General features: G+C 33.1%; 1 protein-coding gene across 1 annotated transcript in view; it reads left to right on the plus strand.

The window, feature by feature from the left end:
- The window catches only part of IL1RAPL1 (interleukin 1 receptor accessory protein like 1), a 693,374-nt gene that overhangs the window by 81,926 nt on the left and 596,696 nt on the right, over positions 1 to 14,752 (plus strand). The window contains exon 2 of the mRNA XM_064645616.1: positions 7,009 to 7,114. Within this exon, the coding sequence (XP_064501686.1) occupies positions 7,033 to 7,114 (82 nt within the window). The 5' untranslated portion in view covers positions 7,009 to 7,032. The remainder of the gene's footprint in view (positions 1 to 7,008; positions 7,115 to 14,752) is intronic.

Below are 14,752 nucleotides of genomic sequence, written 5' to 3' on the forward strand. Positions count from 1 at the left end.
CTCACTGAAAGAGTTGTGGTGAACAGCTCAATGTCCAAGAGGAGATAGTGACGAGTGGTGTCCTCAGCACTGTTTAACATCTTTTTCAGCGACATGGACATATCGTCAACTTTAACGTCCCTTCCAATCTGAAACCACTCTGTGATTTTATGTTTCTATTAGTCTGCTGCTATTGTAAATATTTTAGGAGCTCATTTAGTTGCCTGAAAACACAAACAATTAGAATTATCCAACAAAATCATATTTACAGCATTAAAACTTTGTTTTGTCAGTTTTGACAGAGGTGGAATTTCGTCTTGCTACACCAAGGTTACTTACCCTCAAAAAGTAAAGATATAGAGTGGTCAAGGAACCAGTGCAAGAGTAGATAGCTGGGGTTAGATATTTCACATGCCAAAACCATGCCATAAGTTGAGTATTGGTTACCCATGCACACACATACACAGATTTGAAAGAAAGGCCTTTTACTTTTTTTGGAAGAGCAGCCCTTCAGAACCACATTGATAGTCTTTGAATTTTTCCTTTTTATCTGACTTTATGTATTTAAGCCTATGAAAAGGGTAAATTGTTTTATTTACTCTTTTCTACACTTCTAGTGTATCTGCCTTTAGAAGCTAAGTAGCACAGCAACCATTTTCACTAGCTTTCTGTAAACATTGCTGTTGAGCTACATTTTGAGTATTGTCTATAAGTTTACTGCCAGGTTGTTATAATTTTTTTTTTTGTTTTCTGTAAAGAAAAAGAAATTATGATTTCAACTTTTCCCCTAATCCATCAGGCTAATCAGCATCGTTAGCACTTGTTTCTTGTGTATTCTACTAGGTGTGTTGGTTCCGTCCAGTGTGTTAGCCCAATATGGTTACATTTTTTTTGTTGCAAAAACCTTTCCTAGGTTCAGATTCTTATTTCCTTGTGATCAGGGGTGGTAAACTATTAAGAGGGAGGCATCTACTTGTACTAACAATATTAGATTGTTTTAAACTAAGGCTGTTGTATTTCTTTATCTCCAGTAAAGGCTCCTAGTAATGAACAGGGAGGCTCGTGTCTATCCATTTATCCCTTACCCTAATAGTAAACAACTCACTGGCTCACTACCCAAGGATTTTATTTCCTGCCCTATTTACATCAGCACTTTTGACTGACTGAGCCAGCTTGGTGAATTATCTGGGACTGGCAAGGACACCCTGCTGACCTGGATTCCACAAGGTGCTATGAGACCGTTGGAAAGAGACTGTCATCTCTCTTTATTATATCTCTCCTGAAGCTGTACTTTCTCTTCTCAGCCCTGGCAGTTCCCCAGAATGTGTGTCAGATAGTTTTCAGCTCTTCCAATCTATGGTTCAGAGGTACAAGATGTTCAACTGTTTCTTCAATGGAGGATTCTCAAACATATGATGTGTTGCATTTCAGGTATCTACAATCTGCTACAACTTATTTGTCTCATAATAGAAAAAAACAGTATCTAGAAATTTTATCCATTACCTACCACACAAAAAAGTCACTTAATGAAATATTTAGAAATACATTAAGCAATCTAATCAGTGTGCAAAATACTAATGTTTGATAGTCCATCATGATCAGTTCAAATACTCTTGTTGACATTACTGTTTTATGCAAGATTAGGAAAATAAATATTCAGCCCAACATCAGGATTCTACTAATTCTGAGAGAAGATTTCTTCCCCGTAGAATCATTTTTAATTCTTTTATATCTTTAAGTCATGCATGTTTCTTAATGGAAACGTATGAGAATAGTAGATTATATTTTTATACAGAGAGACACATGGAATGATCTTAAATTTCTCCAGACAGATTACCATGTGTACTATACCTGGCATGGTGGATGGAGTCCTAAGGAGATGAAAATCTTAGCAGTAAAAAGTATCTTTAAAAGAAGGTAGTAATGAGTATCAGGTTTAATAGGAAACGTGATAATGCAGTTGATTGGAAACCTCTCCAAAGGCTCTACTGAATTCCTGTTCACAATGTGCTCTGCAAGATAGGTTATATATATTGGCTTTTGGTTATCACAGCTTAAAACACTGTCACCAATCCTTCAAAACTTAGTGCTTTTTTAATTATCTCCTTTTTGTGTTTGTTTTTCTGGTGTTTTTTTGTCCTGAGTCACAACTTGCTTGAACTTAGGAATGCTGCTTAGCATGGAGGAGCAGGGTGATTTCAAAAACAAATGTAGTAAAAAAAAAAAAAATAAAAGCAAAACACCTTTCTGGTGCTTATGACTGGTTTCTCATAAATTCTTAAAAATTTGATTTGCTGAATCTTTTTGTTTTCTAGGACTTCGGAAAGGATTTATTTTATAAACTTTTGTATTTGAAACAGGTATATTTTCTTCTAGCTAACATTTTAAGAATTGCTAGAGTTCTTCTACTGTTCTAGGACAGATCATGACAATGAATTGACATTTGTTTATGAAATCACATTGATTCTAATTTTAATTTTTCCTTGCATTTTAGGAATTTAAAGCAGTTTCTTTCCAAGCTGCTTGAGTTTTGATCTGGACGTACCAAATATTATACCAATAATATGATACCAGTATTTTTTACACTTTATGGGATCTAATGTCATGCTATTCAGGTATTTGTAAAGAAATGCCACATAAAAAGGCACTATTACTGAACAGGCATTTTTGTTTGTTTGTTTCTTATGTATTCAGGTGGTGCTTCTTTGTAATTTTGTTACTCAGTCAAAATTTAGCAGCACTTTTACGTCATTGCCACGGAACAGTCATGAAGTATCTTCCATAGTTCAGAGGATCCTGCAATTTTTTTTTGTTTTTCTTTAAAGGATGTATGACGGAGAAAGATAATGCAGTAGTTTTGAAAATGTATAAAAGAATATTCTTCAAAGTTAGAAGTAAAATTATTTTCAAATTAATGACAGCCAGCTAGCATTTATAGGTCAACTGAGAATCAATCCCTTAAAGTTATTGTAAGGGACTGAGCCCATGGAAAATTTCTTACTTCAGTTAAGTTCAATTCAAGTTTTGGGAAAGACTCATAATGAACATAGGTAAAATTAAGAAATCAGATTTTTTTTTTTATTTTCCTGCCTTATGAGGAACTGCTTTACTATTGTTAATTTTATGTCTACTGAGCTGTTTTGGGAAGCATGTGTCTATATGTATGCATTTTCCTCACAGTGAGTATTTATGGTAATTTAAGAAAAAAAGCATTCTTGGCATTTCCCCAAAGAATGTTAGTTTTGAGATGCAGCTGTATTTCTACTTCTGTCTCAACTGAAAATTAGATACATGGCGATACAGATGCCATGCTATGGCATTTTTGTGTTAAACGACACCTACAGAAAAGACTTTTAAAAAAAATTAATAACGTGCCCAGTTAAAATTTGTGTGAAATATATTTATGCAGAAGTATTCAATATTTTTTTCAGTGCTTTGGTTCATGCAAACAAACAACTCATTACTGAAAGTTTGAAGTTGCGAATTCTACTTAAAGATGAAAAATATTTCAATCCTTGCTATTGTATAAAGAAAAAGCAACCAAAAATCCCTCATTCTTAAAGATTTTCTTAGTCTGCTATTCACTTATAGTGTTTAGCAGTTGTATGGCCAGAGTATCTAAAACATGCTAAAACTGATGTAAATTGAAAACCAGCAATTAAGTTTATAACTACCATACATTGTCTTAGATTTTTAGTGGAAGTAACTGAAAATCAGGAAAAAAAATAACCATTAAAATAATTTTTGTGGGTGGGTATGTAAGATGTTTATCTACCTAATGCTTAAAAAAACAGCAGTCTTGGTCTGCTTGTTAAAATCAGAATTTCTTAATGAAATTAAAAAAAATTAAATTACAGCTAATTGACTAGAGAAATAGTCTCTTAAAAATTCATTGCTGAAAGAAAACTATTTCCAATTCATGAGGTATCACAGTCCAGTTAGTGCTAAGAACTTGAGTTCTCAGAATTATGCATTTTTTTTTTGTTTTGTTTTTTTTTAGTTTAAAAGCTACCTGAATATGTTACAGTGTCTAGGCCTCAGGCATAGTCATTGCAGCAGTGAAGGCATTTTCTGTTGACTTGTTGTGGGATTCCCCTTGGGATATTCCTTTTTTATTTTCTTCTGACTTGCTTATTATGTTTTCACAACCAATTTCACGAGGGTGACATTTTCTAGAATAGCCAATTTCTGAGGCATCCACCCAGAACAAGGCACATGAGATGTTAAGTATCTGTTTTGAGTCAGTCATATGAATAACATGAGGCAGATTTTCCAACCATCCAAAGCCTTAAGGCACTAGATCCTGTATACTGATTTTTACTTCTTTGCATTTTCTTTGTTTGAGCATTTGATTTTTAAAATGAAGGAAAGACTAGAAAAACTTCTTCTCCTTCTCCACAAAGGGGAGTGTAAACAGAAGAGAAGGGTTGGAAGACTCTGGGGGGAACCTATGTAAGATCTGATGTGTTGCTCATTGCTGCAAGGAGGCAATGGCAGCTATTGGGAGTTACTCCTCCCTTATTTTTTCCCTTTAGCAGGAATTTTTTTGTAGTGTCTCCAAAGACAATAGCAGACTTTACTTTTGAGGGATTTGCCACAGTGTAGGCAGCAGCCAATTTTTCTTATGCCTTTAAGTTAGACCTGAATCTCTGAGAATAAATGTGCATGAGAATGGCTGCCACAGTGGCGTGATTAAAATGAAATTCCTGCTGTACTATTGAACTAGTGGTTCTCCTTATTGATTTTGCAACTTAAATGAGTGATATATGCATAGACCAAAAGAAAATTTTAGTTTACTGAACTGTTTCTTATTCTTGTATTTACTGGGACTTGCTTTGGTATAATCAAGCTTTATAGCTACTCCATGGTTTCACTGCAAAAGTATCCATAAATACAAATGAATACATACATACATGCATACACACACACATATATGCAAATGTATGTATATATTTGCATTTATTTCACAGTGATCAGCAATATTGTCTTTTGATGTATGGTCAGAAAGGATGTGTTTGGATATACTTTCACAGTCAGAACCTGTTTAGTGGATTTGTAATTGCATAGTAAGTTCCTGTGGTTCTTTGGGCAGTATTTATTAGGCTCACACAGAGCGAGGAGCTGACTCTTGCTAGTACCCCGGAGGCTGAAGATATCAGCTTCAGGATTTCCTGCGGCATCAGTTAGTGCAGTGACTGAGAAATGAGATTTTGATTTCAGAAAGCTTGACTAAGTTCTGCAGTAAAATGTGGCATAACACATTGTGGTATCTACTCACTGTGTCCCTGGAAAATTAACCTTTATTTCTAGCTTCTAAATTTCTAAGGATCTATATTATTTATAACTGCCAGTGGTCATGGTACTTTGTTAAATTTTAAACTTAACTAAAAGTATTAGCATTACACATAATTTACCTCCTAGCAATCCCATATTTCATATTTAATTTCTTGCCTAAATTTATTGCCTAAATTTTCTGAAATATCATGTGAATGGAGTCAAATGACAGTCTTTCACCTGTAATGCTAAAATGTGGAAGCTTATTCACAGCCAATGAATGAGCAAATGCTTCTGTGTTTCTCTGTGAGTACAAATATTGTTATAAAAATAAGATATCACAAACTGTTGTCAAAATATATTCTCTCACTCTCTCATCTTTAATAAAGTCATAATAATGAATGCAGTGGGTTTGTGCTTAGTTCTGAAATGTCTTGAAATGTTAAGCTTTAAGATGGATTATATATGAAGTCATCATTGTTTAAGCAATTCTTCCCATAATGTGCTTTTTTTACACTCCTACTGTTTCTTATTTCTAACCCGTTCTCTTCTAAGATGAAGATTTTTTAAGATACTGCTTTCAAAAAATGTCTTGGGTAGTCAGTAACCTGACTATCAATGAAAGTGCAAAAGATTCACTGTCTCTTTAGAAATCAAAGCTTGTAGTATGTGGTTCCTTCTGAGATTTTTTTCAGTTGCTGTCCAGTGCTGTGATTAACAGAGGTCAATATCAAAACCACATTGGTTTAATCTGGGTCTTATTTATAATATTAAAGAGCCATTGATCCCAGCCCTTTTTCATCCCCCATTAGACAGGAATATTTTTGCATAAGCTCTTGTCATGAATATAGATAGCACAGATAGGTTACTGTCTAGCTTGACTAGACAGAGGATTTGGCCTCCCTTTCCCTTTTTAACACATTGAAATATTAGATGTTAGTCCTTTCAGCCATTCCAGAAGAAAACTGATCATCATCGTGAGTAGATGGCACCTTCTTAGTTATATGGGGAATTAACAAAATGTTTGGTCCCTGCTTTCACCAGCTGCTTATACCACTTAATCCTCAGAGTAAGAAAATAGAAATGCAAAACTTTTATTCACATCTTAGGGGTGAAGGCTTACTCACAGTGTATGCTCCACTTCTTTCCACTCTAATTAACATTTACTTTTGATTTAGTGCAGTGAATATGTTAGTTTGAACTTGCTCATGGGAACTTGCTCTCCTAAGAGGAAGTTACAAGTGTCTCTATTGGTTCTTCTGGTGCACTTTTATGTTTCCCCTTTCTCTGTTCCTAAGAAGATGACAAGATTTGTTTTTAATCTGTGCTCAATTTCATTGTGAATCTTGTGTTTAATTTGTGATATTAATAAATGGGAGCAAAACTAATGAAGAAGGGCATTATTTTCTTTTTCCTCTTGGTGGGGGCAGAATAGATTACATGATAAAAAGAAAGAACTAGGTGTTCCAGGAGATGTGTTATAAAGTTTTAACAGGGGCACAATGAAATTTTAATGTGTAGACAAAATTGTAACTTAAACTCCAGGGTTAAATGTGGTGTGTGCATGTGTTTATTATATGATGATTTTAGTTTATATAATTTTTTAAAGAAAAAAATAGATAATTTTTAGTGCATTAAATTGCTCAGAAAAACTGTATTTAGCTTTCCCACAAGGTCAATGTTATGATTATTTAGTTCAAGGTTGTTTCAGCACTAATGTACAATCAGTGTTTCTTTCTTTTTTTGGTACTCTAGGAAGCAGTCACAGAAAGACAGAAGATGAAAGCTCCTATTCCCAACTTGATTCTCTTGTATGCTACTCTAACTCAGAGCTTGAAGGTTGTGACCAAAAGGGGATCAGGTAAGTAAATCTTTATCTCTGTGGTTACAATGTGGTTTGGAAAGAAGTGCTTAATGTTTGCAAGTATATACTAGGATATTATTATGGTGGTTTGGAACATTGTTAGGAGGATTTCAAATTCTGCAGCAAAAAAGATATTTCTATGTATTTTTAGACTACTCTGTCCTGTGGACTTGGTAAAAAAAACCCAAAAATATTAAAATCAGATATGTAATATGAAGTGAATGTAACCATTCATCTGTTGAAGGAAAGTTATTCCCAGAACTATCTGACTTAAAAGACTTTGTTGCAGTCAGTGTTGTTAAGATACTGGATTTATCTGTTTGACTATGTAATTTTGGAAATGAAGATCATAGCAAGTGATTTTCATTTAAGCAACTGATTTTTGTAACACAACAAATAGATCAAACACATTAAATTTAATACCCATGAAAAGTGAACAGCAAAATTTGGCTTTTTTAACGGATACTTGAAACATGGTTGAAGAGTTTAATTCAGTGAAGAAAATAGAGGCAGTTTTTCAGAAACCAAGTAGAGGGTGATGTGTTTACCAAACATCTTTCATAGTGTTACTATAGATGAATCATCTTCATATGTAAATAAAGAGAACAGCAGTACTGAGACAGTTGGGTAGTTTTGTGTTCATTTTTTTCCCTGTCACCCTAAAATTCTAGTTTTCCTCTCTTTGGCTTTTCATTGGATAGCGAAAAACAAAATAGGATACTACTTCTGCAAAATGTCTTGCTGTATGGCACTAAAGAAAACTAAATCCTTAATGAAAGTCTTAATCCCTTGTTGATGGAATTAATTAATTAGGTTTGTTGTTGCTAGTCATTTTCCGTTTAGCATTGGGGTGTTTTAGGTAGCTTTTGTTGCTCTTCCAGAAGTCTGGCTTTGATTTGTTTTTGTATTTTGGTTGGTAGTAGTTGTAAGCTGGAGCTTGGGGAGAACACAGGTCTTTATTCGTTTTGGGCAACAGCTTAAATCATGTCTTGTATTTTCAATGGATTATATTTGTGACAATATAATGAAACTAGTTATGTCTCCAATATCTTTGTGCCTGGAAATGTAGATTGAGGGAAGGCAAATAAGGAGTACTACTATAAATTAAGGTATTCCTCAATCAAGACTCGAGATAAAATTATATTTGGGGTTATTTAAACTCAAGAAAACTGAAATATGCCGTTTGTGTACAGAGCAAAGGAGCTGGTGGTGGGTTAACATGTTTATAGTAGGATGTTGAAGCCTAGATAGATAATGTGGATATCCTTTGAATGTGTCTGGGTAGAGTGTTCTGTTTGATTAAGATTTAATGCTTGTTAGCTTTAAGGCCCCTTAATCCAAATTTAATACAAAGATTATTGATCATCTTAAATTTTTCAAAGGCATCCATTCTTAAGGAACAAAAAAATGACCAGTCATCAGATACTTGTTACTTGAAAGTGATGATAATAAGAACTTGGGTTGTCTTTGTATTTTATTTCATAATTTTTGCCTGTATCATCTTCCTCTGATTAACCAGTGCAAGGAAAAGTGTAAATATGCAATTAAATTTCCGATCAGGAAGATAATATAATTGCTGTCCAGCAAAAAAAAGAGCATACAAAACTTTTCGAGATATATAGAATACTTTCTCAACCTGATGTTGTAATATAAAGGAAAAGCTATAATGAAAATCTTTGGATCATGCTTCACTGCAACATGGGGTTCTTGATGTTTTCGTGTGAGATCGGGGGTGGTTTGTTATACTGTGTGTGAAGCAAAAGTCTCTTATTTACTGAAATCTGCCTTTGATTATGTTGTTTTGTGATTTTAAATTTGAAGAACTTCCTCAGACATAGGTGGAATGTAGTAACGTGTATGATGGTGCTTCGTTTGCTTTTGTTGTGGTTCGGTTTGGTTTGGTTTTGTTTTTTCCTCCCTTGGATGCTCAGCAGGGCTATTCTTGCAACCCTGAAGTGTTTCTACAAAGAAAACCTTATTTACTTTAATGAAAGCTTTAACAAAATAAGACTGACTTATCTGTATTGTGAAAATAGAAATGGTTTCCTAAAGCTAATGCAACTTACAAATGGAAGTAGGAAAGAAAAATCAACTTGGAAAGAACTTTAGTTTTATGTGAACGTGCTAATCAGAGGCAGAGGGTGGCGAAGACATGCTTTGCATCTCTTTAGTCAGTGAGTTCACTTTGTCCTTGAAATGTTATCGTGAAAACAAAATGAATAGAAAAAAAAATTATCCTTATGTTATAATTGTAAATATGGAGTATTATATATATGGAGTATCCATCTTTTAGAGATATATTATTTTTCTGTATTTCCTTCTCTGTTATGAATTACAGGACTGTATTGTAGGTAAAGAAGCTATTGCAATAATATACTAAATATTTATCTTAATTGTGAACTATTCCTTCTAATTCACTTTTGTTGAGCTTATTTCTAAGTACCAAACCTGAAATCACGATCTTGTGTTCTTTATATATTTCATGTATTTATTTATGTTCATATGTATTACATATTCTATATAAACTGATATAAATTTAATATGTATTTGTATATTTTATATATATTTTTTCTGTATTAAATATTATGAAGATATCTGTGTTTGAAAATATGACTTTTCAATACTGTCAATTGGATTTTTTCTGCAAGAGTACTTCAGCTCTCTTCTTTTGTAAGTTTTCTATCAGCTGTGCAAAAAAGATAGTGATTAATAAAAGCATGACTTTTTCCATCTGGTAGAAATACATTTCCAACTACTTCTCTGATCTGTCAAGAACATGCCAACTTACCTTCAGAAAGTCACTGAGGATTCACAGCAAGTCAAAAATGTGGAATAATTTGTGGGCTCAAATTCTGGATTTATTTCTAAAAATGGATAGTAATTCTGACTGTTTATTGGCTTTCAGACCAATCAAATAATTAGCTATATGTGTAAACAATTAGGATCAGTATAGTATTCTTTTGTTTGAAAAGAAGGTTAAACTTCACAATAGAAGAAATCTTAGGTTGTGCTGCATTTGGATTAGGTCTATAATATTGAGAGCTGTCATTATGCAGAGCACTTAAATTAAATTACTTAAAGGCAGTCCTTGAATCTTTCTACCTCTTTGTGCAATTAATCAGTTAAATATAATAATATAGGGAATAAAGAGAGCGGTATTAATCAAATATTTATTATACTAGCCAGAAAACATGCTTTAAATTAGCTTGCTCACAGCTGTGTGACATACCTGTTTAACACTTACCTCATAGGTATGATTGTGTTTCTGACAGAAAATAAATTTTTTTTCCAGTTAATATTTTAGATAGGGTCTTAACAGTTTCAAGTTACTCTTTAACATATTTTGCATCTTTAACTTATTTTACATTTAGAACATGTAATAACTGTATTACATAAGAATGGATGGATTAGCAGTTGTAGTAATAATTCCATTACTAAATACAGATGATGCAAGAAACTTCTTCCTAATCCGTGTATGAAAACTCTAAAATAGACTGAAGCACACCTAAAATTTTCCTGTCAATTATAGTTGAATACATGACACCTACAAATTTTAATACCTTCTCAAGCAAGAAAGGATTCTTTGCCTTAAACTTTGCAGTTAGAACCACTGACTTCATAGTGGATGTAAAGTTTATTAATTGGGTGTTTAAGGTACTCAGTGAAGTCTCAATGACCTTCTGGAGAGGCTTCAGAGCCTGTAATAGTAACTGCAAAGATAACTTTCATTTGGCATGTAATAAATCTCAGATATGATCTTCTAAATGGGAAGTTGACTCCTGTACTGCTTCTAAGCTTCTTGAAATATCTTAAAGCGTCTTCCTTTATGAAATAATTCCTCAGTTTGATCACTGCGTCCTGCTTGATGCAAAGGAAGAATAAATACTTAAAGCCTATGTATTTTGATCCGTTCAGCATGTAGTTTTACAAGAATTGACTTAAACCTCAAAAATGCAGGAAATAATGCCTGTTTTTTAGCATGAAGCTAAACTACATATAAATTTATGATATGCCTAAAAAGATATACTTTTTGTGCAATTTGCTGCCCAGTGCAGCCCCTGATAATATTTTGAGAACTCTATGTTAATAAAGACTTCTAAATGTTTTCCTTTCAGTGGTTTTTCCTGAAATTATCCATTTTCATAGTTTGAACTAAATTGTTGATTTTTATTTTTTTTTTATCCATATGATTTTACATCCTTAGAAAGCTGGGTTTCTAAGAGTCTGTTCTTTACAGGTTGAATGGTATTTGATCACTTACTTGCGGTGAATAGAGTTTTTGCTTATGAATTATTTAATATTCATCAAAGAGGAAGTAGGTTAGGAAAGAGAGCTTCATGCTGATGCATACAGACTTTTTTCCTTATAATATGTATGTTAAATGAAATACTTGAACACTGCATTGCCATCTGGTGGTTTTTTCCAAGGATGCTGAATAGACAAAAGAAAGAAAAGTTTGGGATTTTGGTTTGGGGACTTTTTTTGTTTGATTGGGGTTTTTTGTTTATTTGGGGTTTTTGTTTGTTTTTGTTAGACCAAAATCTGTTAAAAGGGAAAATGTGGGAAAAAATATCTGAAGAAATTTCATTACATAAAATAATGAGCTGATCAGTATATTCAGACAGTATTAGTGTATTTGTTTTTTTTACACTAAGATTGCCTAATAATCTGGTGTTGACTTGTATCAAAAGAGGGGAGAGCGGTTGTTACTACCTGCAGTTCTCTGCTTTTCTACAGATTATTTTGCATTATGAGTTAATTAATTAATTAATATTCTGTGTGCAGTTCTGCTATGGTGAATGGAAATTTTCTTTTCTAGATCAGATTTATTCTCTGCTGGAATAATCTTATTGAAGGAGAGTCTTTACAATGATGGATTATTGGGATATGTATGAGATCCTTCACATAATTATGATGAGATTAAAGGCTATTTTTGTGATGTGGGAGAAGACTACTTCTTTTTTTAACGTCTAGTATTTTTGTACCTTAGCTATTATTAGTCAATATGGCTGATTCTTTTTGTTGTACTTGTATGGAAGATCAACATTATGAAAAAAGATAGTAAAGAGCTTTGACACTGCAATGCTATTTCTGACTTTTAGTATATTTTTTGTAGGAGCAATGTAGTAAGTGTAGTAAATGAACTAAAATGTAGTAAATGAAGTAAAAATACTTCAAGATTTTTTTTTATTGTTCTAAAACCAGTGGAATTCTGAGTAACAGACTGGAAATATATACTAAAATTTCAAGTAGTTTATCTGTTTGACGAAGTCAATACTCTTTAAGAACTATAAGCAGATATTTTTCTAAATTATAGCCCTCATGAATTTTTATGAACTATTTCTCATGAAAGAATAAGTATATTTTAGAGAATAATGACATATGTGTAAGTGATTTCTCTGCACGAATGAGACAGTTTCTGTTTTTTGACAATGTTTCTTTTAACTAGAAAAGGAACATGTGATCTGTGCAATGTGAGCCTTAACATCAACAAAGCTGAGGTTTAACACCTCATGATAAATGTTGTCATGAGAACTCAATAATTTAGTTAAAAAAAATCCAGGGAATGAAAATTCTTCATTTGTGGTATAAGTAAGGAATAGATCTACAGAAGTCAAGACAGTATGAGAACTCTTTGCATGTAGGAAGAATTTTTTAATTTAGTTTTTTCATTTGTACCTAATAATTGGATTACCACTATTTTACAGAAAAAAAATATGTGTATATATAGAATACAGCCTGCAGGGCAAAAATACTTTGAGAAAATGCACATAATTAAGTGCTGAGGTTTAGAGGTCTGGTATCCAGTGTTTGAGTATTTGTAATTTTTACTTATTTTTATAACCCTTCCAGGTGAGGGTTGTTGTCCTAAGTGTGTAGCGCTACATAAATAATACTGTCCTTCTTTCAGTAGTGCCATTCTGGTTTTTATTCTGCCTGTGTTTTGATTGCCTAAGTATTTTCCTTTTGGATCCTTGTCAAAAGGTAATTAGTTGATTAATGACATATTGGATCTGATACACGCTGGATAAGAAGGTTCAAAATTTAATTTTATATATCTGTTGTTCTTTTTCTTATACAATTTATAAGCAGAACACTCACATATACAGTACTCCAATACACTGAGCTTGGAGTAATTACAGCAACGAAAGGATATGCTTCCTCTAAACCATAGGAGTTTGTGTCAATTGATATTAATGGCTCCTAGCTGTTGTTTTCACTCTGTTACAGAATGTTGGTTTTCCATTATTAATTGATGAGGCTTGTGGCTTGTTGGGAGGTTATGCAGAACGTGAAATAATATTTAGAGTCTATCTATGTCTATTTGATGTGCAAAATTAACTTCCATGAGCAATGACTTTTAAACTAGATCAAGACTACTATTATTACTATGAAACCTTTTTCTGTTTCTGTGTTTGGTAAGAAGAAGAAAAAGTATAGTGAATGTCAGTCTTCAGCAAAGGTGTGTATGCCTTTCTTATTTCATTGGGGGACAGGAATATTTTTGCATCATGACCTGATTAAGAAGTGAACCTTCCCTCTTATGAGGATTGCTTCAAAAAACTCATTTTGAATTGGCATATAAATATGCAACCTAGTTTATGGTTTTAGCTGTGGGACTGTGTGGGGAAAACTCTGAAACATTTTTCTTTTTGAGGGAGAAGAGAGAAAAAGATAAGGGTGAACCTTACAGTTAAAAACACAATGGAGATAAACAAAAATCCTTGTTAATTTCAGGCAACTTTCTTATATTGTGATCTATTAATTCATTTCATATTGATTTTATTAGCACTAATATTCCTCTGCTTTTTATCCTAAGAATAAAAGATGTTTTAGTTTACTTTTTGCCCCTGTTTTATTTTGATTTAATGTGGTTATTCCTCTCCATTTTAATATGTAGTAGAAATCAATGTTTTATTTTTAATGTTAAAACTTCTTCATAGTTGAAAAATGAATTCACTTAGTGTATCCACCTTCTTGGATTTTGACTAATTACTCCACAGGGTATACACCTTGTATAGTTGTGTGTCAGTGGGAAAGGGGTGTTATTGCTTTCTTACTTGCATGTTTCTTTTAAAGATAGAAAATCTTCAAAAGCAATACCCTTGAATATATAGTAATGGAGTCAACTGAGATGAATGATTGCTTATGCCTGCTGGGATGGAGGTCTAGATGATCTAGAGAAGCAAAGGCTGTGTAAGTGCTCTGTGTCCTTCTTCAGCACTTTCTCTCTCTGTCCTGAACTTTTGCTGTCTATTGCAGAGAATTGTGAGGCCTCCTGGAATTAATATAACCCACAGAAAACTTTTATGTCTTGCTATTACTACATGGCACCAGGATGTTAGAAGAGCAATTAGTGTCCTTTAGCACTTTATATAGACATCAGAATTGGCTGTCCTGCAGCCAATTCTGACAAAGTCATTTACACCGCTTTTGGTATGATTCTCAACTTCTTTCTTAATTTATGAAGGTAAAAACCTACCTGATTATTGTTAGGTGAAAAGGCATGATTTGTTGCTTGTGAATCAAAGCATGCTGGAAGAAAGTAGGAGTAAGAAAGTACTTATTTAGTAAATATTTGCATATTCAGGAAATTAGAGGGTTCCTTTACGATATGGTTTTGAACCTGGATTT

This window comes from Pseudopipra pipra, chromosome 2, assembly GCF_036250125.1.
Source record: "Pseudopipra pipra isolate bDixPip1 chromosome 2, bDixPip1.hap1, whole genome shotgun sequence".
NCBI lineage: Eukaryota > Metazoa > Chordata > Aves > Passeriformes > Pipridae > Pseudopipra > Pseudopipra pipra.